This window comes from Podarcis raffonei, chromosome 5 (genome assembly GCF_027172205.1).
Source record: "Podarcis raffonei isolate rPodRaf1 chromosome 5, rPodRaf1.pri, whole genome shotgun sequence".
NCBI classification, from domain to species: Eukaryota; Metazoa; Chordata; class Lepidosauria; order Squamata; family Lacertidae; genus Podarcis; species Podarcis raffonei.
In genome coordinates this window covers 80,405,960-80,429,033 of record NC_070606.1, presented here as the reverse complement: position 1 = coordinate 80,429,033, position 23,074 = coordinate 80,405,960, and the positions used below count along the sequence as shown (strand labels likewise).

The following is a 23,074-nucleotide window of genomic DNA, read 5'->3' as shown; positions in this document are numbered from 1 at the left end:
TCCTTGCATATGGCGTCCACGTCCACTTGTAAGCTAGTGTGGTTCACCCCGGTGACGGCTAGCCCCAGTGGTCCAAACCATGCCAATCCCAGTAAGCTAATGTAGGGGCCCTTGACCACAAGCAAGTCCAGTTGCTGCGTCCGCCCTCGGTATTGCACCCTGAAGGTCCCCACCCCCATTGTGGGGACCTTACGTTTTTGGAAGTCCCGGAGGGTGAATGGGGCCGGCCTGAGTTTGGGACCCCCAGTAGGACACAGTTTCCTTAAGGTCCTTGCCGAGATTATGGATAGAGTTGAACCCGTGTCAAGCTCCATGCGGCATGGGGCCCCCTCTATCTGTACGTCAACATAAATTTTCTCTACGTTGGGGTGGGGCAACTGGTATACCTGGAAGTCCGTGAGCTCTGTCGAGTTGCCTTGGTGCGTTGGGCCCCGGGACCTGGGGCTCTTGGATTGGTCATCTGGTGCCTGGCGTCGGGTGGGCCGAGCCCGACACACCCGGACGATGTGTCCCAATTTTCTGCACTGCCTGCACTCTGCGTTGCGGAAACGGCAGGTCCTCCTCTCGTGACTTTCTCCACAGCTTGCGCAGTTCCCTCCTTCTCGTCGAGGCAGCTGTGGTATGTGGGCTGCTTGAGTGCGCTGCTGTACTCGGTGCACCTCCTCCCTGTCGGATCCTGAGTCGTCGGTGAGGTCTTCGTGGTGGACCCTCGGTTGGGACAGCTGGCTCGGCCGTGCCTCTTGTGTCGACCTCTCGGCAGCTTCCGTTGCCAGGGCCTCCTCCAGAGCGACCTGGAACGTTAGGTCCTTCTTAGCGTAGAGGCGTCGTTGCAGCTTCTCATCCTTCAGGCCACCGACGAGGCGGTCACGAAGCATGTTCTCCAGCTCTGAGAAGTTGCAGAACCGGGCGGCTTGGCGGAGAGAGGTCACAAACCCAGTTATGGTTTCCCCAGGGGCTTGCCGCTTTGCGTAGAAGGCATTTCGACGAGCCACCACTGAGGGCTGCGGCGAAAAGTGCCCCTTCAGCTGTTCCATTATTGTTTTGTATGGAACAGTAGCGACGTCTTCAGGCGCAAGGAGAGCCCGGGCGATTTCAAACGTCTCCTCTCCGCAGACGCTGAAGAATATCGCCCTCTTCTTGGCGTCTTCTTCGTCGGTGACCCCTTTGGCTTCTAGGAGGAAGGTGAAACGGGAGGCGTACGCTTCCCAGTCTCCAGATGCTGGGTTGAATGGCGAGAAGCTGTTGTCGGTTGCCATTCTGAGTTCCTTGTGTCCCGGAGCTGAAGCCTGGATACACGGTGCGAGGCAGCGGTGCGGCAGGTGGCGGTGCTGCGGTGCTGTGTGTGGCAGTCAGCTCAGTGGGATCCCATCCTCGTCGCCAGTGAAATATACTCAGAGTCGCGAAGTGATTTCATGCTCTTTATTCAGCTCATAGTGGTGAGGAGGAATGAATGAAAGTCCCCTCAAAGTATCTGCTTTATATACATTATTTACACAATGGGCTGCACATGATTGGCTAATTCCGGAATTCTACTGTAAGCCAATCAGGTTGTGGATTCACTTCTATCTGGAGCATGATTGGGTAGTTCCTGCCAACCAATCATACTGCTGCATTGTTCTAGGACCAATCAGACTGCTGCATTCTGAATCCTATTGTTCTAGGACCAATCAGACTGCTGCCTTTTGGATCCTATTGTTCTAGGACCAATCAGACTGCTGCAGTTTGGATCCTATTCAACTCAGTACATAACAGAAGTGCAAGCTCTTCTTCTTTTTACACAGCATGGCAACTCTTTATATCATATGCAAGGGTGATGGGGGGCTGACGTCACAAGCGTGACATCATGTGTGATGTCAGGAGGAGCTTCAATGGCTGCCGGCTCCTCCTCCTCCTCCTCCTCCAGCAGGCTGCTTCGAACCTCCTTCACCTCCACATCAGGCCACTGAAGCCACACCTTGCTTAGCTTCTCACTTGACCTCCTCTGCATCCTGATTTTGGGGAACATTGGGGGGACTGTCCCAACCCCCCCAAAAATTGGGCCCCCCAAAGGGCTCAGCACTCATGAGTGGACATCCCTGTGAGGCAGGAAAAAACAGACAAGGACTCCCCCCAGTTTCATGGTGGACTTTGGAGAGATCTCCTTGATTGGAGCATTGTCTTGTGTGCTATTTGTACCGCATGACAATGTATATTATTTTCAATCATGACTCCTCTAATGCAGAGGTTTTCAACCTTTTTGAGTCCACGGCTCCCTTGACCAACTACATTCTTTCTGTGTCACCCCTGTGGGGCTCAGGAGCCCAGTTATGTCACCCTTTGCCTGCAGAGCTAGCAGCCTCTCACCCTTTTTCGAACACACTCCCTTGTGGAGGGTTCCCTCAGCCTCCTCTCCCCTCCCCTCTGCTTGGGAGTCCTCTGGGCAGCTGCTGCTGCTGTCCCAGGTCTCTGAGCTGAACCCCCCCCCCCAAAGAGAAGTGCCTCCTCACACTGCCCCATAGGGGCCTGGGACTTGTCCGTCCATTCCCAACAGCAAGAGCTGGTGGACTGGCTGGCTGGGCTCCCTCACCTGCTTATTCTGAGGCCACATCGGCTCCTAGAATTATAGAATCATCTGGTCCAACCCACTGCAATGCAGGAATCTCAGCTAAAGCATCCATGACTGACAGCCATCCAACCTCAGCTTAAAAACCTCCAAGGAAGAAGAGTCCACCACCTCTCGTGGGAGTCTGTTCCACTGACGAACAGCTCCTACTGTCAGAAAGTTTTTCCCAATGTTTAATCGGAATCTCCTTTCTTGCAAAGCCTCTCCTCTTCCCAGAGGGGGGGGGGGTGTTGTGAGCGGGAACCGTTCCTGTGTCGGTTCATCTCCCAGGCTGCCGCCCGGGAGATAAAAATAACAAAAACCGTAGCATTTATTAATTTCTACGGTTTACCCTACATCTATAACACCATGCAAAGACAGTCAAGATATTTGTAACAGTTCTTGTCCGTTATATATTGCAAAATGAGAAGAGGGAAAAAAACAACAACACAAACACAAACCAAACCAGAAATAAAAGAAAGTTAATTCTGTCTGAGATCCAGGGGCTTAAAGTTGGAATTTTACTATCTGTAAAATTCTCCCTTATAATGAGAGCCGTTCACGTTTGCTTCAGAGTGTGACTGGTTTCAAGAAAGACCAGGATCCTACACATTATCATGTTTTTATTGTTGGATCTTTAAGAGGCGTTCAAGTTCATACTAAAGGCAGGGTTTTATGCCCAGCCCTCTGCTTTGTGTAACTTAACTCCTTTCTGCTTCTTCTGCATTTCCCTCTGTTCTTTAACCTTATCTGAACAAGATTCCCTCTCACCTTCCCTTACACATGCATTCCTTTGTTCTGCCCATAAATCCTCAGTCCTGTCTTGCTCCCAGCCAACAATGGCACCTCTTGCTCCCAGCAGATGCCTTTTCAGCAGCCCCAGCTGCATGCCAGAAGGTTTCCTTTGTCTTGCCTTCAACTCACCATTCCTCTTCTGGCCTGCCAGTACTTAGAATCAGGTCATCTGCAAGAGCAATACCAAGGTATCACCCCCTCCTTCGCACAAGCCTAGTAACCTGGTGCAGTCAGACATTGGAGCCCTCTTTGGGCTCAGGGAAAAAAAGGTGTGCAGTGTTGGCCCTTGGCTGCTATCAGACAGTATGAAAATGTTTGCGCCTAAGGATGACCAAACCTGTCAATTTTTGTTTCTCTTTGTTTCTCATTTTCACACCCTTAAGTCCAGTTTTCTGGACCAGTTCCTGATTTTATTTTGAAGTTTTCATGAACAAATATCCACCAGCTTTTTAGTGCAAATTTCTCCTCATATACCGTTTTGTATGCAATCTAATGCAAATATTTTTATAAGCAGCCCCCCTGGACATATGACATTTATACATGTTATTTTGTGACATTTTGATGTATTTTTAATCTTTGTCAGAAGCCGCCCAGAGTGGCTGGGGAAACCCAGCCAGATGGGCGGGGTACAAATAAATTATTATTATTATTATTATTATTATTATTATTATTATTATTATTATTATTTTCACTCATGCATGTATCCATGCACACATTCTTCAAGTACATCCATTTTGGCACACATTATTTGATTGGAGAACTGCCTCAGAAAACTCAGAGAATTGATAATTTTGATGGATGGCTATATTTCAGTTCATCTATAATATCTTAGGATGCACATATTAGAAAGATTTGCCTTTAAATGTGAACTGAATCAAATTTCTCCACCAACCTTAATTGCACTCTAACAAATTTTTAACTTAGGATTCCCCAAAGGAAAAAGAAATCAGGTTCAAAAAGTCCAGTGATTTACCAGGGACTGGTACCAGAAAATATATCCCTGGTAAACAGAAATAGTTGCAGTGTGTGAATCTGGCAAATTCCTCTTCCATGTGGACCTACTTCTGAAGTCCACTGTGAGAATATCAATAGGCAGCAGAGCCCTGTGGTTATGGGAAAAGTCATATAAATAAAGAAGGGTTTTGTGGCAATGAACAGGTTGCATTTCAGGCTATAGGGTACACTTTGTTGCCAGGGTATGGTCTTGAGGATGTTTAGATATCTCTGCTTATAAATTGATACGTTTTCTCAGGATTAATCCAATTTCAGGTTGCACAAAGCCTTGGGAGCAGTCAAATTTGATTATTATGTTTTCACTCTCATCTATGGACCCCACAGCGTCGAAAAGCTTACGTCTCATAGCAACACAGTGAGGTATGCTAAGCTGTGCCAGATTCCACACAGTGGAAGGTTTTCAGAAAGAGCCCCCGTACGATAAGCAAACTCTAGAGGTATGAATTTCAAAGTCGTCTTAGATTTAGAGGCAGTGAGCAAATGACACACATAGAACGCATTACTGGTTGGACCTGCATGCAAACTGGGGTCTCTTTGAAAATGTCACTGCAATGCATGTTTATAGGCCTGGATTGTGCTCTTCCTCTAAATGGAAAGTTGATGGATTTTTTGGTCTACTGCCCAATATATGTACACCCATAATAGAACACAGAAATCTATCCCCTGAATAAGAACATTGGAAGCTACAAATCTGAGTAGAAAAATTTCTTTTCTTTCTGGGGGCACAACTCTGAATCTTGCTTGATTTGAAATTACTGTTCCTAAATCTAGCTGCACTTAAATTCATCATACACGGGACTCGAAAATGTTAAATAAACTGCTTTCTTGACTGCGCAGATTATCTGTTTGAAAGTGCTGTTTGATCTTAGAGGCACTAAAGGCAAAAATATGCAATATGTATGGAATATAATATTTTTATATGCCCGTGTAGATGAACTAGATGCATGCAACATTGATACAGTTTCATAGAAAGTGAAGTCAAATAAATGCACATGTCATGTATTCATGCAAATTTTCAAATCAAAAACAGTACTGGCTTCCCATTTGTGGAATACTCTCCTCAAGGAAATTCACCTGCCAGCACCTCTGCTAACATATTTTAAGCATCAGGCATTTGACTTGCTTGTTAATATCTCGCTTATCTTTATGGGTGTTTTAAGTGGCTAGTTATTTCTTGCTGATCATGTTGGCATGCCTGCGCTTGGAAGGGGGTGGGGGTATCTGTTTGTTACTTTCAGCATTAGGCTGCAATCATAACCCCACTTACCTGGGAGTAAGCCCCACTGAATTCAATATGATCTACTTCTGAATCAACATGGTTGGGATTGCATTGTGGGAGTATAATAATATGTAAGTGCTTGTTGTCACCATTTTAACTTGTGTATATTTTTCATAATATATTTTTGCATTATACTGGGCATCTAAGAAATGGAATAAACAGTGGCAATAAGAACATGGCAAACACTATTATTCACATTTTAACCCAGAGCTACCATCAGCAGAATCATGCAAATGAACATGGCTGGTATAATTTCTTCCCTCTATCCTTAAAGTAACAATAAAATACTCACCTAGCCCCAGACACGAAACTCTTAATCCAGACTTTCCAAGGTTTCTAGAATCAAAATAAGAAGACAATTAGCTCAAATTTCAACTGATATAATAAAGAAATTATATGATTACTGTTACCAGATTTATCTGTGTGCAGGCAGTAACATGTGCTAATCATATACATGTTTTGCACACATTGCCTGCACACATACTAGTGAGCATCACCTTCCCAATATCTGCACACCAGGTGTATATGCAATTTGTAAGATAGTACCTTCCATGTGTGCATTTATTAGAAGTATTTATATATTACCCATTAATAAAGTTTTCTGGATGGCTTGTAGAAACATTAAGAGTACAATTATAAACTGTAAGAAAAAAGGGGAGGAGATCTCGTGCAGCATGAAAACCTCAATGGAAGAGAATAAAACCAATGAATTAAACATGCACCCCTAAAAGGCCTGGAGAAACAAACAGGTTTTCTTCTAGTCCAGAAAAGAGCAAAGGAAAACAAGTGTTGTCAGGGAACCCTGGTTTGTTAAACCCTATACAAATCTGGAGTGGAGTCTCTAAGATGGTTGGATGGCGCCTTGTATGTCTCCTTCCAGCAACTCCTGCAGCCAGACTGGTGCCAAACATAGCTCTGCTTTCCTTTGGACTACTTCAGGGAGGCTGAGAGGTCTTGTCTTCTGGGCAACCCAGGACCTCCATACACACTACCCAGGCTTGCCCCCTGGGGAGGTCGCTTTGGTGCTGCTAACGCAGCAGTTTGACTTCACCCCAAGAGTTGCACTCTATTGCCTCTCAAGGCAGACAGATGCCAACAACAACAATGTCAGGGAAATATTTGGGTTCACTACCCAATACCTTGTGGGTTCAGCCTGGACGGCCAATAAAATCTAGACTCCAGAGGTTAGCAAAACAGGACGTTCTTTTATTAAAAGCATTGCAATGGATGCAAAAGAGGAAAGTGTCATGCCAGGTAAAAGGCACAGTAATATTTAAACGTTGAGCTTTCATAAACAACAGGTATTCTGCCTGCCTAAGTCAAGTAGCATAACAACACCCTTCTGACATAGCAACGGCCTTCATAGTTCATCCTTCATCCTTCATCCTCCTACAGCTTCTCCTGCTTACGTGCTACTTTGTCCTTCTCTCCTGGTTCTCTTGCAAGCACAACGTTCACACCCCACCCTTGCTCAGCCCTTCTCTCTCGCACTTCAATTTTCATTCTATATTTTCTATAATTCCAAAATTTTCTCTGACGTGCGATGAACAGGCCTCCCTAGTGGAACACTCCACTGGGGTGCTACCTCTGAAATGGTCCTGTCCTAAATACACATCTGCCACACCTCATTCAATGAGGGCATCTGGAGATGAGTCTCTGAGGATAGTCCTTAGGTAAGGGACTTCAAGGAAGAAAAGTTCTTTCAGGTAATCTGATCTCAAGACATTAAAGGCCAAAGCCAGCTGTCTGGAGGCAGAGGCAGAGGCAAGTCAGCAATAAAACATCCAGTGTCAGTGAAGTTAACTCCTTATTCAAAGAAACCAAAGGAGTGCAGACCTAATGATCACAGCAACAGTTCCCAGTAGGTCCTGTCCCAAAGAGGCAGTTGCAAGGACTGAAGGTCCCTGCCTTCTTGCTGCTCTCTAACGCTCCTTCCCTAGCAGCTTAAGGCTCCTTGGCCTGGCCTCTCTTTGCTTGCAGCACCCACTGGAGGAAGGAAGTCTTGACTCCCTCCAGCGGACGCTGCTAGCAGAGGGACTCAGAAGTGGCGGTGGTTTCACTAGCAATATACCACTGAGTGAAGCCAACAGTGTGGTGTACTGGTTAAGAGCGGTAGTCTTGTAGTCTGGTGAACCGGGTTCGCTTCCCCACTCCTCCACATGCAGCTGCTGGGTGACCTTGGGCTAGTCACACTTCTACCACTGCGGCAGGAAGGTAAACGGTGTTTCCATGCACTCTGGTTTCCATCACCATGTTCCATTGTGCCAGAAGCGGTTTAGTCATGCTGGCCACATGACCTGGAAAGCTGTCTGTGGACAAATGCCGGCTCCCTTGGCCTGAAAGCGAGATGAGCCCTACAACCCCATGGTCACCTTTGACCAGACTTAACCGTCCAAGGGTCCCTTACCTTTTTTTATCTGTCCTCTCCACTACTTCAAAAACCCTGGCAATAACCCCCACAGGCACCAATGGAGACTTCCTTCCAGGAACCAATAGCAGCCACTGTACTATTTCCATCAGGGCTGCAGCATGGGAGGAAAGGGTTCACCGCTTCCCCTACACATTGGGTCCTGATCTTATTGCCTGTGCGCTTCTTTCTCTCCCCACCCATGGCTGCTATTTGATTTTTTCAAGCTAGACATGTTAATTGCAATTATCCAATTATCATCACGCTTCATTTGGCCTTTAGGCAAACCCTTCTCCTTGCCTCTAGGCTCACCTATGGCACTCAGACATTTCAACACCGCTTTCAGAACTGGATAGATGAGGCTTCTGATTCTCCAACAGCTTTTTATTGTTACGATTTCATAACCCTGAAGTCTTAAGTATGGGTTTCACAGGCAATGATAATTGCTGTAAGAGTCTGAATGCTAAATACCTCTCAAGAAGCAATACTGGATGGCTTCTTAATGTCTGCACAAAGAGGAAGATTGGAATGGGCTGGACATTATTGGATTTGCGCGTCTGAGGATGTGGAGACGATACTGCAATTTGGGGCACGGCTGTACAGATCTATTCCGTTAGCTGTTTTCAAGAAGGATGTATTGTCTTTTTATTACCAGAGAGGCTTCTGCTGAAGCTTCATGTTGTAGTTGGGGAAATAAGTGGATATATTTAGAGAAGTGTGACCTGACGTGAGGTGTGCAGCGCATCTTCAATTTCGGATAATCTAGTCAGCATTTTGCATGCACTGTAGTAACACTGATTAATGCATTGGCAATATTCGTAACCCAGAGATTGCATTTTTGCACCAGTTCAAACTTCTGCATGCTTTGCAAGGCTTTACAGTAATCTGGCTTCGGTACATCTGTGATTTGGTGTGATTACCAGCCCCCGCATCAGTTATTGTGAGAGAACACACTCAAAAGACAGTAGAATTAATAAAGCAAGATGTCAGGAAAGATCACTATCATTAAGGCTAACGAGCGTGCTACGTTAAACATGGACCCTGGCTCAAAGTGATCTCTGTAGCATGTAACCCCCTTTTAATTATACCTTTCTGCTGGAGCACTTAAATTATCAGCTGTACTGATAGCAATTTGGGTGCTTTCCCCCTGTTTTGCTAAGATAAAAGGTATAATTTGCTAACAATCTCTCCACCTTTGATTCAAGAAACCGTCAGCAGCTCTAGCCTTCTGGGTAATTTTATGCAGCTGTGAACATGCATTATTTTAAAGCAAAACATGCCTGAACTGTTTTTCTCTTAACATGGCTTACTTCTGATGGAATCAAACTTAGCGGCTCATAGAGCTAGAGACTTGGCCAAGAAATAACGCAGTTTGACCTGCCCTACGCGTGTAATAAACTGCTGGGCGCTGTAGGATTACAACACAAACCTGCTGAGTTTGGATAGGCAGATGAGTTAAAAACAAAAACAAAAAACAAAGTCTGCTCAAATTGGTCTTCATTGAGCCAAGCTGATGAAACCAGACTAATTTCCATCCATTACCCTTAGCACACACTTGAAATTTTGAGAAAATGGCTGCTGTGGAGGCACGACATATCACTAAATGGCAGCAGTGGGCCCACGACAAAACACAGCTGTGAGATAATGGCTGTCACATCTGCAGGAACAGAATACAGTGGTACCTGGGATTAAGAACTTAATTCGTTCTGGAGGTCCATTCTTAACCTGAAACTGTTCTTAACCTGAGACACCACTTTAGCTAATGGGGCCTCCCGCTGCCGCCGCGCCACCGAAGCACGATTTCTGTTATGTACTGAAGTTCTCACCCTGGGCCAGCAGGGGGATACTGTAGATAGTTTTCACTCAGGTCCACATATGCAAATAAGGGATCGAAAGTGACATTCAGTGATTGGATAGTTACAGAAAGTTGTTACTGTTGTGTTCTAGTGAAGCTCTATATAAGCAGGCAGGCTGAACCCTTCAGTTCAGTTCTGGCCTGGCCTGTGAATAAACAAGAGCTGTTTGAAGAATAGCTGTGTCGTCTGATATGTTCACCCACAACTTAACAATTTCTGTTCTCATCCTGAAGCAAGTTTCTTAACCCAAGGTACTATTTCTGGGTTAGCAGAGTCTGTAACCTGAAGCGTCTGTAACCTGAGGTAACACTGTATGAATTGAGGCTGCAAAATGAGGGGAGGACATGCCCCCCCATTGATGGAGGAAAGGTCCCTACATCAGTCACTGCCACACTAACTCATACATGCCTTCCAACATTTCTCTGCTGAAAATAATGTCACCCTATTTCACACCTGCCAGCATTTCTCCAATGAAAATAGGGACGTCCTAAGGAAAAGCAGGACATTCCATGATCAGGCCAATGGTTCATCTAGCCCAGCATCCACTTCTGAAAGAAGCCAACCAGATGCCTTCTAAAACCCTCTGAGCGTCCCGATTTTCCAGGGACAGTCCTGGAATTATGAAAGCCACCCCAGCTTCTGATTTCTATGAGGGAGCATCCCTGTTGCCTGTTCATGGCCGCCACTGTCAGCCTCCTCCCTTAGGCAGCTTGTAGTGGCTGCTGGAGAGCAAGTGAGGAAGAGTTGAAGAGGCTGCCACTGGTGGGGCTCAGCCCCACATGCCAGGCTGGCTCTGAGGGGCAGGCAGAAGGCAGGGCCACCCTGGGTGGGAATGAAGGGGGAGCAAGGAGTCTTGGAGGAGAGTGAGAAATGTCCCTACTTTCATCTGAGGAATGTTGGACGGTATGAGAAAGACTGTAAACCTGTCTAACCCTGACAAGTACATTTTCACACAGGGAAAGCTATGTATGCCTCTCCCCCCCCCCAAAGTACCATAGACAGTGGTACCTCAGGTTACAGACACTTCAGGTTACAGACTCCGCTAACCCAGAAATAGTACCTTGGGTTAAGAACTTTGCTTCAGGATGAGAACAGAAATTGCATGGTGGCAGCGGGAGGCCCCATTAGCTAAAGTAGTACCTCAGGTTAAGAACATTTTCAGGTTAAGAACGGACCTCCAGAATGAATTAAGTTCTTAACCTGAGTGTCAGGGAACTGCCATCGGAACTAGAGGAGGAGGCAAGGCTCCACAGTGATGCTGGAGAAGGGCCAAGCACGGAGAGAGGCAGCTCTCCGGCTGGGGAAGAAAATCAGCGTAACACCAGGGATAGAGGGGGGCCGATGGGGGAAGCGGAGAGGAGGCTCCAGGACTCCTCGCAGGAGACCAGTGAGGAGAGCACGGGTCCTCCGCTGCCCACACCCACCCTGCACAGAAGACTTCCGCGCAGGGATAGTAGGCGGCGATTTGGCGTCAAAGAACTTCTTTGCTGGAAGAGGTTCAAGAAACGCCCACTGACGGATTCTGCTAGCGACTGAACAGCCACGGAGTGGATGGCTGTCCAGACAGAAAAGGTTTAACCAGGCAACCTAGCCCAGAGCGGCGGTAACTTACGCACGAGCAACCCCTAAAACCATTACACTGAGGTACCACTGTAAATGCTATGGATTCTGTATTGATTTGCTATGGATGTTTGTATGTGATGCCAATACAGTAGTACCTCGGGTTAAGTACTTAATTCGTTCCAGAGGTCCGTTCTTAACCTGAAACTGTTCTTAACCTGAAGCACCACTTTAGCTAATGGGGCCTCCTGCTGCCGCCATGCCGCAGGAGCCCTATTTCTGTTCTTATCCTGAAGCAAAGTTCTTAACCTGAAGCACCATTTCTGGGTTAGCGGAGTGTGTATCCTGAAGCGTATTAACCTGAAGCGTATGTAACCTGAGGTACCACTGTAAAAGGTTTGATGATGATGTGCGTGAGTCTTAAATACATTTGTTTTCTTTCATTGCCTTGGCACCAATTTTCCTAACCAAAGAATGCCCCCCTTTAAAAGCCTTTTCCCACTACAGCTTTTTCACAGAACACCGTTCATTCCTTAAGGTACGTTGATTTGGATGGATCTTTAAACTCCACAAACTGAAACCCAAAATTACAGTGAGCTCTGGAAATGAAAAAATGGTGGTTGTTTTTTTTTTTTAAATATAGGTGGGGGGGGGTTGGCTTCTTTTCACTACTTATCAGTTACCAAATGTAGTATTTAAAATGCTGTAAGGTTACAGCTGTCTGTGTGGCAGACGGAACATTACAGGCTAGAGAGCTCAAAACTGATCTTGTGGGATGACGTAGAATTCTAGATTACTTTGTGAAATGTTCCACCCACTTCAACATGCTCTTTAGGGAACTCAAATCCACTTTGCCTTTTAAAATACGTATAGAAATTATTGTGTTTCTCTCTCTTGTGTGTGTGTTTTTTTAAGTCCACAACCATCCTGCTGAGGGCTAAATTGCAATTCATGGTTGACTAATGAAATGTCCATCATTATGATAGGATGAGGGGAGGACTGTGCACTTACAAGACCCCCCTGAGCATGGGGGTGGTATATTCCTGTGAGATACACTGCACCCTTATGGGGCCTTGCTTTTAAGATTCTCTTCATCTTAAAGATATAGTAACACACATCAGTGATGATATTCCAGATGAACTATTTAAAATTTTAAAAGATGATGCTGTTAAGGTGCTACACTCAATATGCCAGCCAGTTTGGAAAACTCAGCAGTGGCCAGAGGATTGGAGAAGATCAGTCTACATCCCAATCCCAAAGAAGGGCAGTGCCAAAGAATGCTCCAACTACCACACAATTGCACTCATTTCACACACTAGCAAGGTTATGCTTAAAATTTTACAAGGTAGGCTCAAGCAGTATGTGGACCGAGAACTCCCAGAAGTGCAAGCGGACGAAGCTGGGCACAGACCCTCGTGTCCACACCAACATGTTGTTGATATGCATTTAAACTCAGGTACATATCCTGGCTTCATTGTCCTCTGTCTCTCCTCACCAGTTGCCACTGCCCAGAAGAGGGAAGAATTAATGTGAGTAAACAGAGGTGAGCAAGAAGAAGTAGCTTAGATACTGTACATGTCACCCACTGCCTGGTGACAATTTTCACCAGTCAACACGACGGTTCTTTATCCTGTTTTACTGTAGGGAGACAAAATCTCCCCCGCAGCTTGTTTGTCTCCATAACTGCACTATCCACGTGCTTATAAATAATTTGAGAGAGTGCCTAAGGCACGCAACAGAAGTCATCCATTATCACTTTAAGTTTCCTTAAGCAGTCATTTAGCTTTACAGCTCCCTTCTCAGCAACCCGATGTTGAAGTGTTAATCAGGAAGAGAATCCACTGAAGGCAAGAAGAGAAAACTGTGTTATGATAACTAAGTGGTGGTGGGTGGGTGGGTGTGGAATGGATCTGGTGTGGAATGAATCTAGATCCTTCTCTTGGCAGGCCATGTTCAGTGGATGGGGGGGCATGCCTCTCTGTCAATTGACCTGCCTTTGCCCCACGTAGTTTGAAACCAGACTTTTTTGCTGGGGGAGCCAAAACCCACAAAACACCGCAGATCAGATGACCTGCGCAGTGCTATGTATGCACCGGCAATCAGCTGTGTGTGTACCCCAATGTATATAATTTGAGTGTGGAAATAATGTTGCTTTCTATCCAATACACACACACACACACACACACACACACACACACACACCGTATTTTTCGCTCTATAAGACGCACCAGACCACAAGACGCACCTAGTTTTTGGAGGAGGAAAACAAGAAAAAATATATTATGAATCCCAGAAGCCAGAACAGCAAGAGGGAACGCAGCCCAGAGAAAGCAGCTATCCCTCTTGCTTTTCTGGCTTCTGGGATAGCTGCGCAGCCTGCATTCGCTCCATAAGATGCACACACATTTCCCCTTACTTTTTAGGAGGGAAAAAGTGAGTCTTATAGAGCAAAAAATACGGTACCTAAAAGCTCTGGAGCAAACACTCAGGGTCTTGGGTTTAAGCCCCAAATTGGGCAAAAGATTCCCTCATGATCCCTTCCAACTCTTGTTGTTGCTTAGTCATTTAGTCGTGTCCGACTCTTCGTGTCGGGACCAGAGCACGCCAAGCACTCCTGTCTTCCACTGCCTCCCGCGTATTGGTCAAACTCATGCCGGTAGCTTTGAGAACACTGTCCAACCATCTCGTCCTCTGTCGTCCCCTTCTCCTTGTGCCCTCCATCTTTCCCAGCATCAGGGTCTTTTCCAGGGAGTCTTCTCTTCTCATGAGGTGGCCAAAGTATTGGAGTCTCAGCTTCAGGATCTGTCCTTCCAGTGAGGACTCAGGGCTGATTTCCCTAAGAATGGATAGGTTTGATCTTCTTGCAGTCCATGGGACTCTCAAGAGTCTCCTCCAGCACCATAATCCAACTCTACAATTCTATGATTCTATGACTCCTCTCTTTGTCAAGCTCCCTTGCTATTCAGTAAGCATGCCATCAAACAGAGTATTTGGCAGGTTATTGCCTTCTAATGAAGATGTGATGAATGCTATCATCTGCTATAGAAATGTTCGTGCTGCAAGACATTTAGTGGTGCAATTTTTTTTTTGGCAGGTGTCAGTCGAATAATTTTTCTTTTTTTGCAGGTGAAAGATTAAGGTTGCCTTGGCAGCGCAGGAAAAACTCATCTGTACTCATTTTTAAGTACACAACAGAAATGAAACTTCAAAATATTGTTTCACCGAATATTAAAAATTAAGGGACCTGCAGCTCGCTCATTTTTCATGCAATGAAAACTGTCACTGGCTCTCTGAGAATTAGGCTTAACAAAGCCAGTTATTGGGGGGGGGGAGGCACAGCAAGGCTGATAAAGAATTTGTAGGTGCATTCAAAACATTTCCTTTCCCTGCCCACCCACAAGAAGCAAGCAACCCAGCAGAAGGCCAGTTGAGATGCCACAGCTACCTGTCTAAGAACAGGGATGGCTAATATTTCTTGGTCTGAAGGCTACATTCAACCTCTGCCAATCCTCTGGGGACTGGATCGCAGTGGTAGGTGGGTGTCAGGCTGGCAGAAAAGCCCTTCTATCTGTGGGGCCACCCCACACTTTTGTTCTCACACACATACACAGAGGACAAAGAGGCACCCAGCCTCTGCCCTTTAGGTGACCCATGCAGGTCAATTGAGGATGGGAGCTACTCCCCGTCTCCATTCGTCAAATGATCAGTCTGAGGTCCAGGAAGACCTTGATCTGCATTGCTATCAGGGCTCCACACTCTGCCCACGCCAATACTGTCTCCACTTTTCTTTTTCTCTGCCAAAATCAGTGGAGTCTGGGGGAGGGGACTTTTATCTGGCCCGTGTCTTAGAATATGAGTTGCTGTAGCAAACAGGGATAAAACAGAGCAGTGGGGAGAGTCTTTCAAACAACAAAGTCATACGTGGGGTGGGCTCAGAAGTATTCTCTCAGCTGGGCTCCAAGACTGGAAATTAGCTCAGCGGTTGGGAAAAGCCTTTTTGGATCTCCGTGTATGGAGGCAGAAGGGGGCAGAGGGAACATTCTCAGCTAGGTTCTTGGAATTGCAAAACAGTGATGTATTTTAAGAGCATTTGCTAGAGTTACTTTTAGTATTGCATAATAATGCGAGATGCAGGTGCTCCTGAAGAAGAATCACATGAAATGCAAGGCCTTGATTTTATTGCAGCGGTGGGAACCTGTGGCTCTCCAGGTGTTTTTGCACGACATCTCCCAACATCCCTGACCACCAAACATCGTGAGTGAGGCTGATGGGTATTGAAGTCCAAAATCTGGAGGGTCAAAGGTTCCACACTGCTGTTTTCTTCGTTGTAAGGTAATTGTCTGTCAGCCACCTCAAACTTTTGTAAGTGTATAGATATTTTAACTAAATAATAAGTGGGGAAAAAATCCTCTTCAAACTTTTACAAGCTCTCCACCAACTTAGCTAAGGTTTTTTGAAGGCTGTCAGGTGAATGATTTGGGTCTGGGTGCAGTCAGGAGGCAGAGCTTATGGTTTCATCATTGTCATATTTATATGCACGCTATTTGCCCACAAAGTTGTTCCCAGAGCAGCTTGCAACATGTCAAATGAAGCGCAATAAACATACATAACAAGGTGCACAATGCAGCAATAATCTACAAAGCATGGAGGATAGTAATGGAATAGCAACTTCCCCCTCTATCTTAGCACCAGTAAACATCTACAAGAATACCACTAGATCAGGGGTCAGCAAACTTTTTCATCAGGTGGCTGGTCCACTGTCCCTCGGACCTTGTGGGGGGCCGGACTATATTTTTAGAAATATAAATACCCTGCAAGCCCGTCCCGCAGCTGCCTGCAGACCTGGAGGAGGAACGCAGTCTGCATGCGCCACCTGCAGCAGCCGCTCCATTGGTCCGTCCCCGCGGAACTCCCAGGTGGCGTGCACCACACGCTGTGGCCTGTCGTCCAAGGCCAGATTGGTGGGCAGGCCATGCACGTGGAGCGTTGTACAGGCGGTGCACAGCTCGCCCTCCAGCTGCTCCTGCGCGGCCGCCAAGCGTGCCACCAGCAGCACTGAGCTGGGCGCCAGGTGCGGGGTCAACAGGCGCGCCAAGCTCCAGCTGAAGCCCTGTGACGCACCCATAACAATGCCCATGGCGTGGCCCAGACCTGCCACCCACCCACCCACTGGCCTCTCCATCCATGGCTGTGCCGGGTTTACCTCAACCGCGGGTGGCAAGGCTTCGGATTGGCTGCAGGAGCTTCCTGCAGCCAATCCGAAGCCGCACCAGCGTTGCTGCCTGCCCAGAAGCTGTGCCAGCGTCACGGAAATCAGTCCCCATGCAGTGAGGCATCCACAGCACGTGGGTCCGTGGGCCAGATTTACATGCCTGGGGGGCTGCATGTGGTCCCTGGGCCTTAGTTTGCCGACCCCTGCACTAGATGGTGAGTAATTTGAACATGCACCATGAAAACGTATGTGCCTTTCATTAACGGCTGTTTGTTAACATTTGTAGACCACTGCTCACCAAAGTGCCATAACAACTGACAACTAATAATGGGGGGAATGAAAATGCTTTCACTTGCCTGTCGAAAGTCAGCAAGGAAGCTATTCAAATTTGCTTTGGCTGGGAGTTTCATGAATACTGGAGATGCAACAAAAAACGCTCTGCTTCTGACAGGCTATTTTAGGCTGCATCCATATGATGCATTTAAAGTAGTCTTGCACCACTTTAAGCTTCCCCCAAAAGAATCATGGGAACTGTAGTTAAGGGTGCTGAAAGTTGCAGCTCTCTGAGGGGTCGCCTAACAACTCTCAGAATTATGAACAAATTAGAGTTCCCAGCAGTGCAATAGCTATTGGGTGGGGAGGCTAGCTGGGTTTTTTGCCCCAAGCGAAGCCTCAAGAGGGCCACCATTGAGGCTCCCAGCCTCTCTGTGTGTGCATGCAAATACACCTGGGTGTGTGTACCAAGCTGGGTGAAATAAAGCCTAGTTTCATCCCTGGTTCCCAGAATTCTTTGGGGAAGGATGTAAGAGTGCTTTAAATGTATAAGATCACATCCAAACCAGACACCTCTTTAAAATGACCTTTCTTCCCAAAACTCACTCTCCCAGATGGTTTTTTGGACAATGTGCAAGATGGCCGGGATGAATAGACAATGAAAAAGGGGTGACCACATTTACTGTGACAAGTTAACCAACCCCCCTCCACCTTAATATAAATACTTTTTGCAGTGCTAAAGCCAATGCATATTCCCCCTGTAGGTAGAATTTGTCGCAAATATAACATCTATTCAACAAATAAAATGAAATTGCGCTGCAATTGTAAAACAAGCAAAAAAAAAAAAGCAAACTAAAAACATTTCTTTTCATAGTACAGCCATTTTGTTGGTTTAAAGGTAGAACACATCGCAGTAACACAAGTCATAGCACGCAGAGCTAAAGAAGGTAAAACTGCCCTAGGTCATTTGGGAGTCCCACACTCTTTGATGTCCTATGAAATACCAAATAGGTTAGCCATCTCATTCATGGAAATGGCACAAACAGTTTATGAACTCCTGTATTGTGTGACATGTTCAGAGTGTTTGCAAACTAGATGACCCATCTTATCCCGACTCCTGGGAATAGCAGGCAGTGTTTCTGTTGCCCGAAGACATGACGCTCAAGAAGATCAAATGAGAGTCTGAGTTTTCATGAGCACACAAATATATCTAGCTGCAAGGTCAGCAGCCAACAGCCATCACAGATACATTCGGTTCCTCATTATGTGCCCAATTACAGTGGTACCTCAGGTTAAGTACTTAATTCGTTCTGGAGGTCTGTTCTTAACCTGAAACTGTTCTTAACCTGAAGCACCACTTTAGCAGGGCCTCCTGCTGCTGCTGCGCCGCCAGAGCACGATTTCTGTTCTCATCCTGAAGCAAAGTTCTTAACCGAAGCTACTATTTCTGGGTTAGTGGAGTCTGTAACCTGAGGCATATGTAACCTGAAGTGTATGTAACCCAAGGTACCACTATAATGATTATGGTGATGTGTAGATTTTGGGGTGCCTTGAGTGTGTGGAAAGGGGGCAGAATCAGGATTGTGCCTGCTGGTTCCACTCTCAGCCTCACGTGTGAATCCTGTATTCTGCACCAGGACCTGCATACTTTTCAGATACCTTTATTTATTTAAAGTACAAGTTCATTAAAATCAATACTGTATGCAACAAACAGACAATACAGCAGCATGCCTAACCAACTAAAATACAGACAGTCAAATTAATAGGTCTATTTAGGAATGCCCTCAGCTCACAGAAAGTCTGACCATTTTTGGAACGTTCAGGAACACACCCATAATATTTATGGTGGGATCCATTTCATGACACCATTCTATGTTATTTTCATTTATCTTTTATCTGTCACAAAAGTCCAATAGTGCTCAAAAGGCAGGGCCGATCCTCACTTCCACTTGCACTGCTGCTTTCCCTTGGGGAAAACCATTCTTCCATGCTCAATCGGAGCGAAGAGCAATTTGGGTTTTCTCCAGATTGACATTTACTCTGATTTAGCACTAAAGAGTGGGTTTTCCCTGGGAAAGGATCAGCGCAGGGGAGAAACCCTTGGAACCGTTCTTTCTAGGCATGCGACAAGTGGAAGTGTGGATGAGTCCTCAGTTGCAATTCCTTTTGTGGAACAGCAATGACACACCAATTCCCCTCTGCAAGAGTACGGCAGCCATTTTGGGTGGCTTACTCCCACGCGATTTTGGGCCAAGATCTCACCCCGAAAAATGCATTTTTTTCAGGTCCGCAATCTCATGTAGGTCACATGACTCACACAGGATTTCGGACCAGAAGATGGTGTCCCAGATTTGGGCCTCATTGTGTTGGAGGGTATGCAGTAACTGGGAGCTGTTCGTCTGGGAGCCACCTGAGTCTTTGATCCTTACTGGAAATCTTTTCCTTTTGCCTTCCCTGTGGAAGTTTGTTTTTTTGCTCCCTGCCATCAGCTGAGAATTGGCACCCTGCTTAGCTTAGAAATGCTCCACCTGAGCTGGAGCTATTTGGAAGAATTAAGCTGCATAACACAGGCACTTACAAGCTTTATATTACAAGTTTTGCATTTCAGCATAGCGTAGGCATGCCAGCATTTCAAGATGCCCTGATTTCTTCAGTAAGCGGCTTTTGCAGATTGACACATCATTATTACATTCATTTCGCCCCCCAGTCTGTTTGCGAACTACTGTTGTGCTAAATATCAGCAACTCCTATCACATCTTTTTGGGGTGATGTAAAACAGGACTTTCTTTAGAACATGTGGAGCTCTCCAGCAGCTTCATCTTATCTCCTGGAAAAGAACCACCAGCCCCACAAAGAAGCTCCTTCATTCAGCTGATAAAGGAGTAATGAATTTATTTTTAGCTGGGAGATTACAGTGGTAGGGGAAGAACTACAGTTGTCAAATTTTGCATTTTAAGCACTCTGGTGTTGGGGCAGGATCAGTGACCAAACAAGGGCTCTGGCACTTGAACCAATAGCTTTTCAGTGTAAAACTATATTGGCTATATTGGTGATGGGTTGTAGAGCAGGTATCTCCAGGTCTCAAAGCCCCTTTCAGGCCCAGAAGGGGGCTGTGAAAGTGCAAGAAATTCAAAGCCTCTGGATTCGACATGATTTGTACAAATTAGAGACAAAAAGATTTCAAACTATTGCCTTGATCTGGATGTGCAAGCAGAAGAAATGCATCAAACTAAGGGCAATTTCGGGGGGGGGGGGAATGAAAAATCTCACAGGGTTACAGGGTGTTTATTTGTCCTTTGAAAAACCCAAAACATTTTGCCACTGCCTGTGGTGATGGAGGAGTTCCTCTTGGCAGCCAGTGGCTGCTATCTTTCCCCTGCCCTTTCCCCCAAATGCCTCTAAACAACGCTACTTTATGACACAAATATTTTCCCGGGGGTATTTGCGCTGAGGTAGATTTGGTGTATTGGTGTGAAATGTAGAATGGTGGTCATCAGACGTCAGCTCCAGGTTTTTTGGGGGAGGGGTACTGTGTAAGAGAATCCCAGTGAGGTCCACTCCTCTCTTTCCTAAGGCACCACTGTCTACTCACCTGCCCCTCAAATGAAAAAACAAACAAACTACCATTTATAGGGGGGGTTAGAAGGTGCCCAATGATGTCTACCTGGTATCAGGGACAAGAAGTCAGATTCATCATCTTCAGGTGAAGTGTTCAAGGACTCTGAATCAGAAGGGGCTCCATGAGCTGGTCTAATTCCTCGTCCATGCAGGGTTTAAGGGCGAATGGGACCTGGCGGGCCTTGAACCTGATGGATCATATGGGTTCCTCAACCTCGGCCCTCCAGATGTTTTGAGACTACAATTCCCATAATCCCTGACCACTGGTCCTGCTAGCTAAGGATCATGGGAGTTGTAGGCCAAAACATCTGGAGAGCTGAAGTTGAGGAAGCCTGGGATAAGCACACAGGACCAGCCCCCAAAGTGCTTCTGTTGGACAAGCCTATGAGAGCCAATGCCCCTCTCGCCTGGGAATGTGGCACTGCCATTTTGGTCTCAGAGACTTTATTGCAGAAGACCCTATGGGACTGGAGGCTCCTCTGCTCTGGTGCGATAGGAGACTACTGGAAACAGGGCTAGATCCCATTAATTGTTTCAGCATCTTCCAACACAGATGGGGCTAACAATTATAGGATGCACCTGCTGCTCATTCTCAGGTTAGTTCTTGCTTCAGAATTCTGTGTTCCTAGTCTGTGGCCTGAGCCCTGCCCCATCTTGCAGGGCCTTGAGCCTGAACCATGTTTTACTTTGGCCTGTGCCCTCCCCTGTCTTGTACCTCCACTATGAGTCCTAGGTCCTGCTTGTCGTGTACTGGACCCAGTCTGGGCCTTCTCACAGAGCAGGACACCACTAACCCTGGCTCTGGTTTTAGGGAATACCGGTATATAATATTGGGCTCTATCATGGGCAGACAGTATAACATCTCTGGTTTGGACAGTAGGACTATCAGAACCCTTGCTTGCTGTGGCCATCAACTCCGTTGCCCCTTGGTCATGCCCATCAGTTACCTTCATCTGGAGAGAACACACTGGCCACATATAGATTTGCCTTGGACTGCTTGTGTGTGTGGCTGGCCCCTGACTTTTGCAGTCCATAACTTCACCACTAATTCATGAATGCTGAGAAAATCACAACTCAACGTGACTTTATTTTCAGTCCAAAATCCACTTAGCTTGACTTACATGGGCTCCCAGTACGTTTCCGAGCACAATTCAATGTGTTGGTGCTGACCTCTAAAGCCCTAAACTGCCTCAGTCCAGTATACCTGAAGGAGCATCTCCACCTCCATCGTTCTGCCTGGACACTGAGGTCCAGCGTCGAGGGCCTTCTGGCGGTTCCCTCACTGTGAGAAGCCAAGTTACAGGGAACCAGGCAGAGGGCCTTCTCAGTAGTGGCATCCGCCCTGTGGAACGCCCTCCCACCAGATGTCAAAGAGAAGAACAACTACCAGACTTTTAGAAGACATCCGAAGGCAGCCCTGTTTAGGCAAGCTTTTAATGTTTAATAGGTTATTGTATTTTAATATTCTGTTAGAGGCCAGATGGGCAGGGTATAAATAATAAATTATTATTAGTAGTAGTAAGCCAATTTAGGATAGCAGCAGTAGGGTTGAGCCGCACAGGAGTTCCTCCCTACTTCTCCATAACAAAGTCAAGGTATACTGAGTTTCTCAAAGGGTTTTGGTATGATGATGAGCCAATTTCGTGAATGCTTCAACACGTGCCAGCACTGCAGTGCACCGAATGCTAGTAAAGCCTGCTTTCCAGGACAGAGTGAGCTCAGGATCTGGGCAGGGATTCAGCTCAATCGGCAGAAGTTACTGAAAAGTCTGCAGCAACACTTCCTGGTGGAAGTGAATGTCCCCGGGGGCTTAGCTGGCATTGGCAGTATAGCTATTAAAATATGCCATTGTATGAGTGGGTAATAAGACCCCTGTGGGCAAAAGGCATTACGCAGGTGTGAATTGTTAAGAGTCCATACATTACATCTGTAAGAATAACCTCACGCTCACTGCAGCTCTCACCTTTCCTCCAAGCACATTCAAAGTTTTCACGACCATCCACAATCGCACTCTCAGATTTCCTCCTTCCCTGTTACCAAGAGGGCATGATTGGAAAGAAGAGAAGGGTAGGGACTGAACTTCCCTTTATCAACATGGGGTATGGGAAAGGGCCTCAGCAGCAGGTGTGAAGCCTTGGATGGGGGGCAGCAGAGCTCTCAACAGGTATGAGGCAATGTGCAATTCTCCATAGCAGATAATTTGCTGATTTGGAGAAACTGAGTTCAGTCTCCCGCAGAAATTGCCAATGAATCAATATCTCAAGGCACTTGAACAGAGGAACATAGTAAGCTGCCTTATACCAAATGAGTCAGAACATTGGTCTATGGGCAGGGATGATGCGTGTTGTAGTCTGAAACATCTATAGGGGGTTGGAGTAACTGGGCATGAGACAGGGTTAATTTCCTTCAAGAGCATAAATCACCCTGTGGATGAGCTAATCACAAGTGCAAGGTCAGCCAAGCCAGTTGCTATGGTAAC

General features: G+C 46.3%; 1 protein-coding gene across 1 annotated transcript in view; it reads right to left on the bottom strand.

Moving 5' to 3' along the window:
* The window catches only part of KCNAB1 (potassium voltage-gated channel subfamily A regulatory beta subunit 1), a 160,832-nt gene that overhangs the window by 66,522 nt on the left and 71,236 nt on the right, over positions 1–23,074 (bottom strand). The window contains exon 2 of the mRNA XM_053390342.1: positions 5,962–6,005. Within this exon, the coding sequence (XP_053246317.1) occupies positions 5,962–6,005 (44 nt within the window). The remainder of the gene's footprint in view (positions 1–5,961; positions 6,006–23,074) is intronic.